Here is a 17,874-nt window from a genome sequence, read left to right on the forward strand (position 1 = left end):
ACAAATAGACAAACAGGATCAAATTCTCTCCTGAAAACCACTCAACTCGTTTCAGATATCAATGTTTGTCTCTCTGTGTTTGCATCTACAGGAGGATATGGAAATGGCCAAGTACATCGCTCGCCTTTTCACGGCCAGACACAAATTCTACAAACAGAACAAAATCTGTGCAGAGTGAGTCTTGAGGCCACCTGAAGGCTGTTAGAAGAACCACTCTATATCCAGTATCGTCTGTCATTCACCTTTTCATTCCAACCTTTTAACCCTCTGGACCCGGAGCCCGCAGTACTGCGTTCTAAGGCGTTCTGTCGGTGATTTCGTTATGTTTTAATACATTATTTAACATTATTAAATCGCAGCAATGTGGTTTAAATATCACCGGAAAGCTGAGATTCTCCCCTTTCCGGGACATATTCTCGCGTGATTCTACGTGACTCACAGCCAGAGATATGTTGCTGAGAGGCGCGAAAATGTATCAACCCTTTCCCTTGCGCTACTGGCTGAGCCGCTTGTCAATCAACATTTTGCGAAAACGTCATCGGCCCTTTCCCTTGCGTGATTGGTAGAGCTGCTTGCTGTCATATTTTGTGAAAAACCATCCAATCAACTTAGTGTAATCACTAAGGACCTCCCACTAAGGTCAAACATACACAATCACTGAACAAAGGACTCCTATCATGCTCCTAATTTCGATTTCACCATGGCGCGGATGTTCGACAGCTGAGAGATTCAGAGGAAGACGCCAATTCCGACATTGAGGGCTTTGACGAAGAGGAATATGAAGATGACATGGATCCATTTGAAGACGGGTAAGAGCATTTATTTCACAAAACGTCTGTTTTTGTAATGGAAGCTAAGTGTGAACATGTAAACTAGCTTGAATGTTGCGTCCGTGACATGACCGATTTTTTTTTGGAACTGACGTGACAGAGCTGTATACTCTTGTCGCCAGCCTTCTGTTGTTTGAAAACAAGTAATAGTTTGAAAACAAGTAAAAGTAAGCAATCTTCCCCGTGTGTCTCAATTTTGTTTGCTAGCTGTCTCGCATAAATGGACACCCGGGGTGTGTGTGTGTGTGTGTGTGTGTGTGTGTGTGTGTGTGTCAATATTTTGACACACACACACAGCGCTGTCTGTTGTGGGAGATGGAAAGCCGTCATTTAGTCTGGCTGAGGGGAGGAGACAGAAGTTACGAGAGAGAGAGAGAAACAAACAAACTGTAGTAGGCTATACAGCTGTTTATAAACGGGTATAATAATTTATTTTAGAAATTGCAAATGAAGCTCTGTGTGTAAATGTAAGGTAGCTTGAATTTTGCATTCTTGACATTACAGGGACTGATTTCTCTATTGATAGCACTACTTTTGTTTACTTTTGTTTGAAAATAATAGTAATAGATGTGTATTCTGTGTAAAAGTATTTCCCTTTACAATTTACAAATAGTACAGAATGGAAATGTTTTTGCATCGACTTTTATTACACTGTTGTTTGCAAATACAAGTTGTGAAGTTTAAATATTTTAGTTATGAGATAATGAGACTGATTTCTGTGAATCTGTGGCAGCACCAGGTCCAGGAGAAGAGGAGAACCACCCGCAAAGAGGTCCCGTGTCCTAACTCCACCAGCACCCCCTACGCAGCAGCGGGCTTGGAAGACTGAGGAAGACCAGGACACCGCTCCTCCTGTCTCCAGGTTTCAACCTGCACGCACCCCTGGCCCACAGCTAGGCACGCACTTCTACACACCAATTGAGCTCTTCAAATTGTTTTTCACTGCACACACTGTACACACACTCTGTAGCAACACAAATAAACAGGCTGCCAAAAAAATTGCCATGGGTAAAAAGTTTAAATGGACTGATTTGACAGTTGAGGAGTTTTACAAGTACATTGGACTCCTCTTTTACATGGCCCTGGTTAGACTACACCACATTGCTGATTACTGGAGGCAGAACCACAGTTTAACCTGTCCATTTGCCGCAACAGTCATGAGTAGGGACAGATTTGGTGTCATCTCCTGGAACTTACACATAAGTGATCCAGATGAAGATGTAAACAATGATAGGAAGAAGGGAACGCCACAATTCGACAAACTCTTCAGGGTCAAACCTCTCCTCAATTTGATCAAAACCGCAGCAAAGACCTATTTTCATCCATACAAAAACCTAGCTGTGGATGAAAGGATGGTTGCCTCAAAGGCTAAAACTGGAATTACTCAATACATGAAGGCCAAACCTACTAAGTGGGGTTTCAAATTGTTCGTTTTGGCGGACTCAAGCAATGGCTACACCATAGATTTTAACATTTACACAGGGAAAAGTGACATCCCCTCCGGACACGGCCTCTCTTACGATGCTGTAATGTCAGTTTTTGTTTTTGTAAACCACATTTAGTCCCGTTTTTATTAGTCAACAATAAAGCATTATATATTTGATTATAGTCTTCGTCACATGACCACCATTTACGTTGCGTCTCGTCTCGTTTCTGTCGCGTGATAAATGTTCGTTGACGACGATATTTTGTCATACATTTCGTTGACAAAAACAACACTAGTATCAAGTCATTATTCAGTCTCATTTTGCTTAATTCCTCATATGTGGTCAAAGTAGAGTAAGAGACTATTTGTATTTTGGGAAATTTGATTTTAGTCATGTTTTTTGCACTTCCCAACTTTTTTTGGGAAAATGACAGTGCATTATAGAAGCTAATGCTTTGTAAATGGGGATAATGCTTTCGCTCAGCAGGATAGTCTTTTTGTTTTCATGCCTGTTCACTTTTCTTGGCTCATTTGTTGTCTGTCTGTTCTCTTCCAGTTTTCCCTGGTGGAGACGAGACGGTGTGGATCAGGTCCTTCCTCTGGCAGCATCTGAAGTTCTCCTGCATCCACACTATTCATATTTTATTTTAGTATTAGCATGTTAACATTAGTCAATTATTGTATTCCTTCGCTAAGCTAATGTTTTGGAGAGGCAATTTCAAGAGCCAAAACAATTTGTCCTGGTGAATAAAGGTATTATTTCACATAAGTTTCCACATTTTTCAAAAATCTGACTTCAAATTGCAGCATTTGTGTCAAAATATTTTTGTTCACATTGGACTAGGGCAAAATTGAACCTTCCTAACTGAGAGCTGAGAGTGTTCTGAACATTTTAATATGAATCAGCTGGGTATTATGTTATCTACTTGCCCTCTAAAATGGTAATTTATAAAAGCATGTAAAATCGAGAAAATGCCCTTAGATCTCAACCAAAAAAACGTTTGGACAAAAAGATCATTTTAGTCATGTTTTTTGCTCTTCCCAACCTTTTTATGGAAAAATTCCAGTACATTTTAGAAGCTAATGTTCTGGAGAAGCAATTTCAAGAGCCAAAATAATTTAATCAGATGAATAAAGGTATTATTTCACACAAATTTCGAAATTTTTCAAAAATCGGACTTCAAATTTCAACATTTATGTCAAAATATTTTTTTTTTACATTGGACTAGGGCAAAATTGAACCTTCCTCACTGAGAGCTGAGAGTGTTCTGAACATTTTGATATGAATCACCTGGGTATTACGTTATCTACTTGCCCTCTAAAATGGTAATTTATAAAAGCATGTAAAATCGAGAACCAAAAAACCAAAAAACGTTTGGACAAAAAGATCATTTTAGTCATGTTTTTTGCTCTTCCCAACCTTTTTATGGAAACATTCTTGTACATTTTAGAAGCTAATGTTTTGGAGAAGCAATTTCAAGAGCCAAAATAACTCAATCAGATGAATAAAGGTATTATTTCACACAAATTTCGAAATTTTTCAAAAATCGGACTTCAAATTTCAACATTTATGTCAAAATATTTTTTTTTCACATTGGACTAGGGCAAAATTGAACCTTCCTAACTGAGAGCTGAGAGTGTTCTGAACATTTTAATATGAGTCAGCTGGGTATTATGTTATCTACTTGCCCTCTAAAATGGTAATTTATAAAAGCATGTAAAATCGAGAAAATGCCCTCAGGGCTCAGAGGGTTAAACACCATTAAAAAAAAACTTAATATCAATACAAACTGTATAATGTAAATCTCTAAAAATAGGGATACGGAGATTCGTTTGCCAATCATTGTATATGTCCTCACCGAATGCGTTTGTTTCTCCCCAGGCCCACTCACTCACCTGCACCGATCGGGAGGAGATCCAACTGGACCCACCGCCTTTCTCTGGTACCATCAGCAGCTTTCATTTACTTTAACATAAACAGTAACATAACCCAGTGGTTTGACACGGTCGTGTTTATTATTGCCTTCTGGCCTGTGTAAATGAGACCAGAAGGCAGGAGACAGAGGGAGAATTTATGGGGAGGGGAAGGACAAAAAAACGGGCCGCGGTTAGCAATGTGACTGAGCTCTCCCACACAGGGCAGCTCTTAATTGTGCCACGGAGCCTGGCTTTTTAACGTGCGTTGGTGGCGTGTGGTGGGTGTTGTTGGAAAGTTCGCAAAGGGTGTTGCTTGGTCTGATTTCCGTTGCGACAATGAAGGCAGTGATTTGTGCCTCTGCCCTCCATGCTGGCCAGACAATGGCTCGTCTAAAAGTGGCACAATAGCTGTTCAGTCAGTCCACTGCGAGTGCTCAGATGTCTGTCTGGAGAACCACAGCCATGGGAGGTTGACGTGTCCATGGCCCTGGATTGATCACAGTCATATTTATATCATTTATTTTATAATTTTTTTATTATGATTTTTCAGGTCCTTACATTACAGTCAATGATTATACATATCATACGTAAATGTACACTAGTAGCCCACAGAAAAGTATCCCAGGCTCAGTAAGTAGTACAAAAGCAACAGTCACAGCCTTTTAATGCTTATTTAGAGGCTGCTCCATTATTATTAATTGCTTTGTATCTCTGTTGAATTAAGTGTTTTTTTTATATTATTCTTTCAGCCCCCAATGCATTCCCAGTATGGAGAGCATTATCAGGACACACAGAGCTCCCAAGGTACGTGGCAAACACACACACACACACACACACACACACACACACACACACACACACACACACACACACACACACACACACACACACACACATACACACACACGCACACTCACACATTTAAATTAAGCCTCAACCCCTTCCGGCTCACTGTTTTGACCACAGTGTGATTTAAGATGTTAGCCTCCTCTCATCATAACCGAAGCAGTTGAATGGAGCTAGTTGGGTCTTTCCCATCACCGCGTGTGACTCACAGCCTGCTTTGTATTTTAACAATATCCCAGCCAATTAGAGCCGACCGTTCGGGGTGCAGAGTGGTGACTTCATTTGTGCTTGACTCTTTCATTGACTTGTTCACACACTCAGTCTGCCTTTATAATCCAAAGAGCTTCCCCTCATGTCAAGAGTGAGTGGAAAAACATTCTGGGTGTGCTACTATGCGCGGGCGTGAGATTGTTATGTAGTGTGACCTCAGGCATCGCACTCCGATTGCGTGGACGGAGATTATGTACGTCTGCTCGCTTGTGGGTTTGACATAGTCTCATGAAGAGGAAGAACATGCATACCACTGTCTCCTTCATCATGGTGGTACTATAACTGGGAAGACATTTTCAGATTTTTCCCTCAGGTCCTTGGCAATGAATTTGATTTTGACACATCAGAAAACACATGTAGGTTTCCACAAGTGCTGCTCTTCAACAGCTAAATCATTTTAACAAGAACACTGGAAACCACTAGAAATGTTTTCAATACAGAGTTGGGTAAATGACTTATCGAGTAACATACCTCAGAAGAATCAGGTTTGCTCTAAAAGGCAAATTTAAGAATTTTAGAATAATTTGGTACCACTTCGTCAAATGTGTTGATTTTTTAATTTTTATATAGCTGATACCATTTAATGAATTGACTTTCCTGTTTATGATCTGTTTATGATCTGTTTATGATCTGTTTATGTTACTTTTTCTCAGGACTAATCTTGTGGGTTCATCATGTTCTTTATTTTTTTGTACTTGCTTTATTTGATAGAAAACATCTTTACCAACTTGGTTAAAATGTATAAAAAAATACATCACACAAATATGTTTGAAACAAAACCATTTTCCTTCTTTTGACCTTTAGACAGTATCTTCCATGACGACCCTTACTACAAGTCAGAGACCAGTCTGGACCGCTGCCAGGTGGAATTCCCCTTCCGAAACGGTACGGTGCCCAATGGGAGCATGTACAGCAGCCCCAGCCTGAGCTCCCTCAATCACTCCCAGACGTTTGTCCAGCCCTCGCCCATGTCCTCCAACCTCAGCATCCCTGGCAGTGAGCTCATGCGCCCTGACTACATCCCCAGCCACCGGCACAGTGCTATCATAGCCCCGTCCTACCGGCCCACGCCTGAGTACGATGCTGTCATGAGGCAGAAGAGGCGTATGCTACCATCTCACCACGACCTCCACAGCCAGTCTCTACGCAGTCTGAACATCAGTAACGCGTGTGCTTACCGCCAGCCCGAGGCTCTAGTGTACAGCCAGCCAGAGATGAGGGAGAGGAGCCCTTACCATGGCCTGGGGCCCAGCCCGGGACCTTACGCACCACAGGTACAGGTCCATTATTTTATGTTTGATTTCTTTTCAAAAGTTCATATGTATAATGCTTATTTTCAGGTTCAAAATAGTAATTTCGGTTTGTAATAGAAATGTTTTTCAAGGTGTAGTGGCCTAAAAAACTTTGTTGAGATAAGAGTTTTTTCTCACATTGGGAGTCTTTAGCTCTTTTCTACATCTCACACTGTTTTTCTGTTCATGTTTGCTTTGCAGATCAGCTACAGTAAACCAGTGTCGCATGGCCCTCATCAGGGAGGACCGGCCGGCAACCACGGCCCCTGTGTTAACGGAGGGGGAGGCGGTGGCGGGGTTGGAGGTGGAGGAAGCTCCATCTCTCACACTGTCAGCACACCTGAGCTGGCCAATACCAAACAACAGGGGACCAATGCGGGATGCTACGCAGCTACGGCTAACATGCTGAGGAACCACATGTCACGCCCTCCTCCGCCTTACCCTTCCAGCTCCTTCCGCCCGGCCACCAGCACCCCAGACCTGGCCAGCCACCGGCACCGCTGCATCGGGGGCAGCAGTCCAGAGCTGGTGACCCGCATGGTGCAGCTGTCCGTCAAGACCTTCCAGCCCGACAGCTCGGCGGTGGTGCACCAGTCTCTGCAGGAGGTCAGCGAGCCGCTAACCGCCGCCGCCAAACACCGCTCCACCCTGAGCAAGAGACACAGCATGGAGGTGATCAGCTCCATGAGAGGAGGAGGAGGGATGGAGGGCCTGGTGATGAAGGCACTGAACCGGAGGAACACTCTCAGAGAGCACGTGATGCCCCCTCAGCCTCAGTCCATTCCTCAGCCCCAAACCCAACAGCCTCCTCCACCTCAGCATCCTCAGGAGTTGCCCATGCAAATGCCTGCCCAGAAAGGACCCGGGGCTTCTGTGGCGCCATCCGGGCCAGTGGCCTACCAGCATCAAAAGACTCTGTCGAATGCGACCATGCTCATACACAGCAGTGAGAGCGAGGAAGAGGAGGAGGAAGAGGAGAGGCCCGAGCTGGATGTTCAAATCCCCAGTCTGAACGAGGACATTAGTATCAGCGCTCAGCTCCAGGCCGCTCTGGCCAAGCTGCCCAACAAGCCCCCTCCAGAGTACCCCGGTCCTCCTAGGCCTGCTAGCAACGCTCAGATGCGAACCCACAGCCACGCCCACAATCACAACCACACTCACCACCACAACCATAATCACGGACCACAGAGCAACCAGGGACAAATGGACCCGCACCAAGCCCAGGGCCGAGCGCTCAAAGCTGGGCAGAGCCCTGGTGGCTGCGGGCCTGGAGGTGGAGGTGGTGGTGGTGGTGGTGGGGCAGGTGCTGGTGGGACATTGACCCGAGGGGACCAGGGTGGGGTGAATGGAGCAGTGTTAGGTCCATCCATTTCAGAGCCTGACCTGACCAGTGTGAAGGAGAGGGTGAGGAAGGAGCCGGTCAAAGAGAGGCCGGTGTCAGAGATGTTCTCCTTAGAAGACAGCATCGTGGAGAGGGAAATCGCTCAGAGGGTAAGACACTCAGGAATTCTATGACTTTACACCTCTTGATTTCATAGTATATCAACCAAAAACCGCAAATTAAGTGATTTTCAGATGTGAAGAATTGTGACTTTTCTCTGTATTATGATTTTGGCTTATATAGTGTTACAATGTACAGTCTACCGATCTATTTTCTATAGAATACGTTTTGGATGGACTCAAAATGTCTCCCTAATTTGATTAGATTTTGAAAGATTAATTGCATTTCAATGAAAATAAATAATTTAAATAAATAAAACATTCAACAGGTTAATTATCATATAAAACAAGTTAGTTGCAACCCTGCTATACTCAAAACAACTTCAGTGTATGAGCATTATCAACATAATTGTCAAATTAGGATCCAATCTACAGAACTGTTAGAGCAGCACATAATCTGGTACAAAACGAAAACAACAACAACAACATCAATATAGGAGCAGTTTGAAATGCTTCAGTCTGTTGTTTGTTAGCTAGTTTCGTAGCTGCTGATTAGCAGTAATCCTGTGTTCTGCACCTGAGAGGGTAGCACTAGGCTCTGAGTCCCCCCAGGCAGCTAAACCCCTTATAAATCCCCCTCAGATTATTCTTTGGGGTTGGGTGTGTGCTCCTTTAGGTCGGCTCTGTTAGGCCACAAACATTTGACACAGCACCAAGGGTCTGCTAGGTATAAGTTAAATCACATAATCGGTTCATGGGTGACATGGGTGTGGCCGGCTTTATTACAGCCTGATTTTAAAGTCTTTATACTGTATGTGGTTTTTAGTGTTAGTCCCATCCCAAACTCAAAAATCGTTAAAGTCTCATTTATGCCAGCTGTCAGCTATGTCATACCTAGAGGGTAACCCCCCCCCAGCTGTTGTTTTGACTGTCCCACAGGGAAGGAGGTAGACAGGGGAAGGGTGGAGGAGTTGTCCTGGAGGTTTAATAGCATCAGAGATTAGAAGAGGTAATCCATTAGAGGAAGGAGGGACCGTGCATGTGTGCCTCAGAGTTTGGCTTGTGTTAAAGAGGGGACAGAGAGCGTGTGTGTTCTGTTAGGAAAGAGAAGCCAAAGAGGTAGGTGGGGGAAAAAAACAGGGACTGAAAGAATGAAAAATATGCAAGGAAGGACAAAACAAAGATGAACAGATCAAAATAAGTTGAGGGGCGAGGAAGTAAGTGGATGGATAAGAAGTCTACTTTGGTTTAGGATTTGTGTACGAGGCTCGTTAGTTCACACCTTTGGACGGGATACAAGGCGCTTGGTACAGCCAGGTTTGCCCTACTAACACACACACACACACACACACACACACACACACGCGCGCGCGCGCGCGCACACACACACACACACACACACACACACACACACACACACATTCTTCCAACCTAATTCCACATGTGCACACGGCTGCACGCTCACAGCTTTAAGGCAGCCGCTGCAGGGTCAGTCAGTCTTTCAAATGCTACCGGCACCAGTAACCATGACACCGGGCTTTTCCTCTCTCTTGAAGACTCTGGAGAGACAGAAGATGTCGGTGGACTCCATGAAGAGGCCCCTGATGATGGCTGCCCTCAACGGGCTCTACGTGGCCCGCATGCCGGTCCCAGAGAGCCCTGCAGAGGACGCTGCCAAGGCCTCCACTGACGAGCGGGTAAGATGTCCTCTCCTCCGCTATAACATATGTGTTGGAGTTACTGCTTGCATTTCTAAGGGTTTCTTGTCTTAAGCTGTTTTATCAGAAAGTTTTTTCTTAAAAGAGAATTTTTTTTTACTTCCATTAAGACTGTATTGATATATTCATTGATAGATAGATGTATGATGATGACTGACATATATTTGATTTTTGGTTGCCCCAATTACTGGAGTGCACCTATCATAGGTTTATTCACATATAACCTTGCAAATCGTATGGTACAGACATAAAAAAACAAGCTTCTTAGAGCTTCCTTTTAACTTACAGCAGCTCAAAAAGTAAGTAGACAAAATATTTCAGGCTGAGAATATAACCAGACCACAATTATAATGGCGGCTATTCTGGTTCAAGATTTCTTTTTTAAGTTGAATAAGAGAATTAAAAAAACATATTTTTATGGAGAATTAACCCTTTAACTTAAAGGTTCCTAACCTGTTTTTGCTGCCGTTAAAAACCCAAAACATGTTCTCATAGCCGCAGTATTTAATGCATGCCATTTCTCAGATGGTGCCTGTTGGCTCCCTTTTGAGCGTGGAAGTGTGAAACCCGGCCTTTGTCTTGACTGTTGCTAAGCTAGCGGGGGCAAGCTCTAAGTAGGCTGTGGAACGCGTGGCATGGTGGTGCTTATCGCCTCTAGGCCCGTCGGTATGTTAAGAATTTGACCCGACAGAGAGAGAGCGAGCCACAGAGAAAGAGTGATAGAAGAGAGAGAGAGAGAGAGAGAGTGATAGAAGAGAGAGAGAGAGAGAGAGAGAAGCTACCCCTCTCAAGCATGACTGGTCTAATAAACATGGACCCCCAGCAGGATGAATAGCACTATCGCCTAGTCCACTCTTCCACAGCGGTGTCGATGCGTTACACATAGTTTGAGTTTTTTGATATCGAGCGTGGCATTCAGCTGATGACGAGAGTTCAGACATGTTGACGTATATTGTAATGAGATGTCTGGATTTCTCCTGGCTATGATTGGTCTCTTAGGCATGGTGGAATGTAAACGGATGAAAGCCCCTTTAGGACTGAAAGAGAGAAAAAGCTTCTGAATGGCGTGTTATGTGACTAACGCCTCCTCCTTTCTCTTATGCTTTTCTGTGCAGTGTAAGACCTTGGAGTTGAGGCTTGAAGAGGAGCAGGTCTTCACTGAGTACGAGCAGGTTCCCAAGAGGAGGTCGGACTGTGTTCTCACCACGGCCACTCTGCCCGAGAACACCGAGCGCAACCGCTTCCGTGACGTGGTGCCGTACGAGGAGAACCGGGTGGAGCTGGTACCCAACAAGGAGAACAACACGGGCTACATCAACGCCTCCCATGTCAAGGTGCGCTCATATGGGGGGGGGTCAAGTGTAAAAATGTCACAATGCTACATTCATGTAATCAAGACACAATCTTTAAACAGACAACCATGTACAAATTCAACTTTTTTTTTTTATCAGCTAAGCTTTTCTTCGACTTTGTAACAATACAATTCTCAGTAAATCCTTTAGCTTTAGTAGCTAGATCTATAAAGGAACACTTGATTGGTTCAGTTATATGAGAAACTCAATACCTGTTCATTTGATAGTGTTAATTATATATTTGTCAGGCTTCAATCCAAATGTCCCTCAAACTTTAAATGAATCTACTGAAAATCCTCAATATAAAAATGCAAATGACTGTTTGTTTCCATCCATCATGTTATGACATTTGTCTACTGGGTGAATGGTGGGGATGTATTAAAAACACGATAACATAATAATTTACACAGCAATTCCGGAAAACATTGCTGTGCTTCACGTGTTTGGACCACGAATATTGAATTAAAATAGTCAAATGGAATAAAAATACCCAACAATGCAGTGAAAAGAAGCTAAAACACAGGGCGCATCATGTCTGAAGTCGTGAGTAAGTTGTTTGGTTCAACCTTGAATACATTTACAATGATCTTACAATGATGAAATAAAAGCACGTTTTACCTTCTCAAGATCCGGAAGCCAGAGAAAATACCTGACTTATATGAGATGATGAATAAATGCCATTTATCTGGAACATTAGTTAGTGTCTCCATTGGTCCATGCAGACATGATGGTTTCAGCTGGTGGTTGGAAATGCACCAACAGATATATAACATCATACAAGATTAAATGTTTACTGCAACAACATGACAGCCTGCATTTTAAATCAAACATATCCATCTTGTCAGTTTTCAGTGTGGGCTTATACAGGAGGAAAAAATAATGATGTAGACTAAGAAAACAGTCAAATTTAGTAAACTTGTAATGCTTATACAACTCTAGTTTATATGTACGGCTCTTAATCACAGTTAGAGTCTCAAAGTGTTTTGTAACACACCCGCATCATAAAAGAGGACTAACAACAAAGAGCATGGACTGTCTACATTCAGCCCTGTGCAGGTCTTTGTTGTGGTCCTTGCTATGCAGCCAGTGGCTCAGAGGAGAGGATGAAAGGCCCTGCTGAAGGCTGCTTGGGCCTTTAAGCTCACAGAGCTCACGGAATTCCCAAAGAATGTGGTCCAAACTCCAAAACCCTCTTAAGTCAACCTGAGCTGCTCTCACTAGAACTCTATTCCTACTTACTTGCAAACGCTGTGTGTGTGTGTGTGTGTGTGTGTGTGTCTGTGTGTGTCTGTGTGTATGCGTGATTTTGCATTTCTGCATGTGCGTGTGTGCCTGATTGCAGTTCTGGTGCGCAAGTGCAATCACCAAAGCAGCACTGAGTCGCTGCCTATCACGGTATAACCCTCTTACAAACAAAAGGCCTTGTTTATTCCCCTCTCTCCGTCTCTTAATACACTGTTTACAGTCACGAGGGCGACCAGATGCATTAGCTGGGACATGCTAATTATGTAATGGCGCTCCGAAAAACATCTATGTGGCTGTGGCTGGAGTGCTTTTGAGATGGGAGCTTTTTCACAATGCGGGATGCCTTATGATTAACAATGAGGGAAGGTTAAGGAAGAGGGGTCGAGAGTTTTATAAATGAGGGAAAACACTCCCAACCGGGAATGAAAAGGTTTGTTTACACTGCCCTCCAGGGGTGGGTGATATTATCATCAATGTGCGCAAATTAGCGGTTCACATTGGACATATTTGAAGTATAAATGAAGTTGTTTCTGGCCAATGTGCTTAGTTTTTGAAGTGTAGGCTGATTTTGCTTGTACTGCTGCAGTCACTGTAATCTCCACACCTGTACTAATTGATTCTTTATGTGCGTGTCTGTGTGTGTTCTCCCCAGGTGATGATCAGAGGGGAGGAGTGGCACTACATTGCCACCCAGGGCCCGCTAGCCAACACCTGTGCCGACTTCTGGCAGATGGTCTGGGAGCAGGGGGTCAACGTCATCGCCATGGTTACTGCAGAGGAGGTACACACACGCACACACACACACACACACACAAACACACACACACACACACACACACACACACATACATATATGCCCACACACGGCACACGCAGATGTGTGTCTGGCATCTGTCTGCGAATGGGAAGCAGGATGAACCTTAGTGTGTAGGTGTGTGTGTGTGTGTTTGTGTGTGTGTGTGTATACGTGTGTGTGTGTGTGTCTGCATAATTTCCATTTATGTGTAAGCCTCAGAGCTCATGGTGTACGTCTGTTTTCCCCTCAATCCTTCTTCTCTCCCCACCCTCCCCCCTTCCAGGAGGGCGGCAGGTCCAAGAGCCACCGCTACTGGCCCAAACTGGGCTCCAAACACAACTCGGCCACCCACGGCAAATTCAAGGTGACCACCAAGTTCCGCACCGACTCGGGCAACTACGCCACCACGGGGCTAAAGGTCAAACACCTGCTCTCTGGCCAGGAGAGGACCGTCTGGCACCTGCAGTACACGGACTGGCCTGAGCAGGGCTGTCCAGAATATGTCCAGGGATTCCTCTGTGAGTGGCATCGTGTAGCATCGTGTAGAGTCATTGGTTGTGTTCCGAATCGCATACTTTCTACTATATAGTATGTAGAAAAAAGATTTAGGATGTCCCGAGTACCCGGATGTTCTACTTCATCCGGCCAAGATTGTTAGTGTTGAAAACTGCATCCTATTTGGGCGATTATGACCCACAATCCAATGCGCACGTGAAGTGACGTCACATCGACGAAGCCTCCATATGAAAACAAACGGGGATGCGACGGATATAAAGGCAAGATCAAGGCGCAATGTTATGATGAAATAAGAGAGTAAAAGTATGTCCCAATAGTATGCCTACTGCATCCTAACTAGATTCTTTTTATCGTCGGATGTAGTATGTAGAATAGAAAAAAGAAAGACTATGCGATTCGGAACGCAACCACCGTCATCATCAGTTTGTGTCCAGTAAATGTCCAGTAAAAGAATGAAGAATGGATAGTTTGTGAAATATGCTCATTCACTTTCTTTCATAGAGTTAGACAAGGAGATTAATACCGCTCTCATGTCTGTAGGGGAAATACAGAACTACAGCCAGCTGGCAGTTTGAGTTAGCTGAGAAAAAATATTGGGAGCCGGAAGGGAAGAAGCTTACAGGACTCTCCCATGATAAAAAATACAAACAACCCACCTGCAACTTTATAGTTTGCCAATTAATCTAATACCTCTCACTTTTTAATTACATACAAAAAGTACATTTAAGAAATATAAAAACTGTCATTTGTGGTTTTACTTTAGGGCCGTTGCTTCCGCTCTTTAAGCTGAGCTAAGCTAACCGACTCATAGCCCTAGCTTCATATTGATCGTACAGATATGAGAAAGGTATTGCCGTCTAACTCTCTGCCATAAGCGTTTTTTTTTCCCCATTCTAAACAGAGGTCAATAACACAACAAGTGAGCAAGAAAAGCAAGATAACTACCTTCAACAAATTATCCCTTTAGCCTAACAGACACGTTGCCCGTATCTTACCTGTGTCTCTGTCTCCTCTCCTGCAGCCTACCTAGAGGAGATCCAGTCTGTGAGGAGACACACTAACTCTATGCTGGACACCTCAAAGAGCCTCAACCCCCCCGTGGTGGTTCACTGTAGTGCAGGGGTGGGTCGCACTGGAGTGGTCATCCTCACTGAGCTCATGATTAGCTGCCTGGAGCACAACGAGGTGGGTGGACAGGAGGCTGAGTCATCATTCAATATTTTGGGTGAAAAACATCCATACATTGTTGCCGTATGTAAATTGAAAGGTGGAGTCAGCACTTCTGGAGAATGCTTATTGTAAAAAATCAGGGAAAATCTCTGCACGATCCCTTACACGTGTACATAATGTGTGTGTGTGTGTGTGCGCTGAAAAGAAATCTGGTGTTCATACACAGCCTAGGCTCTGTAAATGTTTACAAAACATTTGTTTACATACCCGTTTACAGAACCTAGGCTGTGTATTAATACCAGATTTATTTTTTCAGTCCATACATACACACACACACACACACACACACACACACACACACACACACACACACACACACACACACACACACACACACACACACACACACACACACACACACACACACACACACACACACACACACACACACACTATAGACCGGTAGCGGATCATGAGGAGATACTCACTGATTTTGACTTAAACATTTTCGACACATGTTCTCCAAAATCGCTGACTGCGTCCTTTTAATAAATCAACTCCTATGAGGATACAAGCCTGTGTTGTGTGATGGAGTTATGTAGCAAAACAAAATACATTTGAGAGAGATTGTCTGTCACTTTCCACCTCTTTATGTTTCTTTGTAGTGTTGTATTCACCCTGGCTCTCTTTTCTCCCCTCTCCCCTTCCAGTCAGTGGAGGTTCCCACCATGTTGTCAGGCCTGAGGCAGCAGAGGATGCTGATGGTTCAGACCATCTCCCAGTACAAGTTTGTCTACCAGGTCCTCATCCAGTTCCTCAAGAACTCCCGCCTCATCTAAACCCGGGACCCTGACCCAGGACCCTGCCCCTGACCCTGGCCCTTTGACCCATGTGACAGTATGGCACCAGATAGTGGTACAGCGCTTCTTTAAAATTAGTACCAACTCATAGCCGGTTGGACACAGATACAGTGAGGGTTCATGTTGAGTATTCTATGTGGCATAATTTGTTTTATGTAAATTCAAGTAGACTGTCGTACACATTAACCTCAAGGGAGGAAAAGGATTCATGTAGGCCTGTATAGAAACTGACGACCATTTCTCCCACTCATTGTATTCAGTTGTTTTTACCCCCTGGGACCTGGTCCTTGTATGTGTGGAGAATGCTTGTTGGTGCATTTTCTCCCCCTCCCCCTAGGTCTGGTTACTAAGCAGCTTGTTTGGTTTGCAGGTGCAGGTGCGAATGTGTTTGTCTGTCCTTGTGTTTTTCACGAGATTCCTTAAGACATATCTTGAGAAATCAAAGGTCAGTTTCCGTTGGATAGATCGCCCGCCTGCTACATTTCTCATTCATTATTTAGCCATTTTTTTTTAGAGATGGCATTATGCTGCATGAACAGTAGGTGGCAGCAGTATTATAACTTGTTTCTATACTCTGAAAGAGTTTGCCAAACAAAAGTATTCTGTTTAATCACTGTTCCAAAATGCTACTTTATTTTTTAACAGAGTATTGATTAATACAGCAGATATATACTTCAACATTGTAACAAATGTTTTTATTTATTTCTGTCAAGAGCGTGGTCAGCTTTGCCACTGAGTATTTTCATTCTTGTCCTGTCCATTTCTTTATTCCTCCATTTTTTATCTTTTGAACTTGTCTTTGTATATTTCTGGAAAGCATTCCTTGTCAATTTCAAAAGGATTGCTCCCCTTTTCTCCATGAAGTTGACTCATTTGATACATTTCCATTAGCACCCCTCCTCCACACACACAAAGTACATTCGAACTGTTACTCGTTTCTTGAAGCTCACCTCCTTACACACTCAATGTGTGTATCACATTTCTGACCTAAGAGCATTTCAAAAGTCTAAATTTCAATTGGAGATCATTAATGAAAACAGTTTGCAGTCAATTGTGTCTTCATGTGGCAAATACTGTAAATACTTTATGACAGTGCCTTATTGAAACATGAAGGCAGGAGAGCTGCCTCTCTGACATCCCCAGCCTTGTCTGAGGCCTCTGAATGGGTTCCGTACCTCCAAAGATTAAACCTTACATCAGTATTGAAAGGCTGTTTTTCTTTAGTTAAAAAGACATTACCTTTTCAGATCCTTGACTTAACCCTTAGGTGAGGGTTTGGCAGTAGGAGAATACAGATGTCTTGGTTTATTTTTTAAGGATAAAAATTACTCAACTGACCTTGGTAAAACAAAAGGTAGCCTTTTGTATTCATTTGATCCAAACCCAAAACATAAATGACTTTGTTGTCCTGTTCCTGGATGCTGTTTATAAAATTACATTCTGAGCATTTAATTTTATGAACGTGCTACGTTTAAATATACTTTTTTTTCTGAATGGTAATGTAAAGCCAGCCATGTCCAGAGTAAACTTGTACATAACGGGCATGTGAGAAGAAATTTCTACAAATGTTTTATATAGTTTTTTCTTTTTGACTTGGTACCCTAAGAATACCGCGAACATAATAAACTATGCATGCATTTTTATATTTCAATGTATATATTCTCAAATAAGTATAAGCTTTATGCTCTCTTTGACATAATAGTGTTTTGTTGCACTTCTGTTCTCTCTGTGACAGTATTTTTCTCACACGGCATTCCACTGTTTGTTCATATTTAATTTCCCTGCCCTTTCTGGCATAACTCCCAAATACCTTTCAAAGTATGTGTACATATGTTTTGTATATGCGTTTTCAGTGCTTTCAGTGCAAGTCTCTTTGTTTTTTTCTCTCTCCCCAGACATGTATGAACCTGTCGTACTTGCTTATTATGCAATAAAGCCTTATTTTCTTTAAGACTGGCCACCATTTCATTTATTTGGGAATGTTTCGATCATTTCTGTAAACTATGCATTCTGTGTGTGTGTGTGTGTGTGTGTGTGTGTGTCTGTCTGTGTGTGGGTGTCGGTGTGTCTGTGTGTGTCCTTTATGTGTGTGTTTTGGAGAGGGGTTTTTACCTTAAAGCTAGAGATAATAATAATTGGCTCAGAAAAGTCACACATGGTAATAATGCAAAACACTTTGCTCTGTCCCAGCATCAC

General features: G+C 43.2%; 1 protein-coding gene and 1 long non-coding RNA gene across 2 annotated transcripts in view; both read left to right on the forward strand.

Moving 5' to 3' along the window:
• The window catches only part of LOC307265989 (tyrosine-protein phosphatase non-receptor type 14-like), a 44,632-nt gene extending 27,018 nt beyond the window's left edge, over positions 1 to 17,614 (forward strand). The window contains exons 10-20 of the mRNA XM_080047851.1: positions 92 to 174; positions 4,139 to 4,199; positions 4,923 to 4,977; positions 6,094 to 6,563; positions 6,783 to 8,072; positions 9,578 to 9,718; positions 10,855 to 11,073; positions 12,989 to 13,117; positions 13,416 to 13,650; positions 14,670 to 14,833; positions 15,529 to 17,614. Coding sequence (XP_079903977.1) covers positions 92 to 174; positions 4,139 to 4,199; positions 4,923 to 4,977; positions 6,094 to 6,563; positions 6,783 to 8,072; positions 9,578 to 9,718; positions 10,855 to 11,073; positions 12,989 to 13,117; positions 13,416 to 13,650; positions 14,670 to 14,833; positions 15,529 to 15,657 — 2,976 coding nt within the window. The 3' untranslated portion in view covers positions 15,658 to 17,614. The remainder of the gene's footprint in view (positions 1 to 91; positions 175 to 4,138; positions 4,200 to 4,922; positions 4,978 to 6,093; positions 6,564 to 6,782; positions 8,073 to 9,577; positions 9,719 to 10,854; positions 11,074 to 12,988; positions 13,118 to 13,415; positions 13,651 to 14,669; positions 14,834 to 15,528) is intronic.
• Positions 738 to 4,132, forward strand: LOC307265994. The gene is made up of 3 exons (XR_013845363.1): positions 738 to 809; positions 1,564 to 1,692; positions 2,813 to 4,132. It is a non-coding gene; the product is annotated as an uncharacterized lncRNA (long non-coding RNA).
• Positions 17,615 to 17,874: the final 260 nt, after the last annotated feature.

Source organism: Ammodytes marinus, assembly GCF_949987685.1.
Source record: "Ammodytes marinus genome assembly, chromosome: 19".
In the NCBI taxonomy this organism is placed as follows: domain Eukaryota; kingdom Metazoa; phylum Chordata; class Actinopteri; order Uranoscopiformes; family Ammodytidae; genus Ammodytes; species Ammodytes marinus.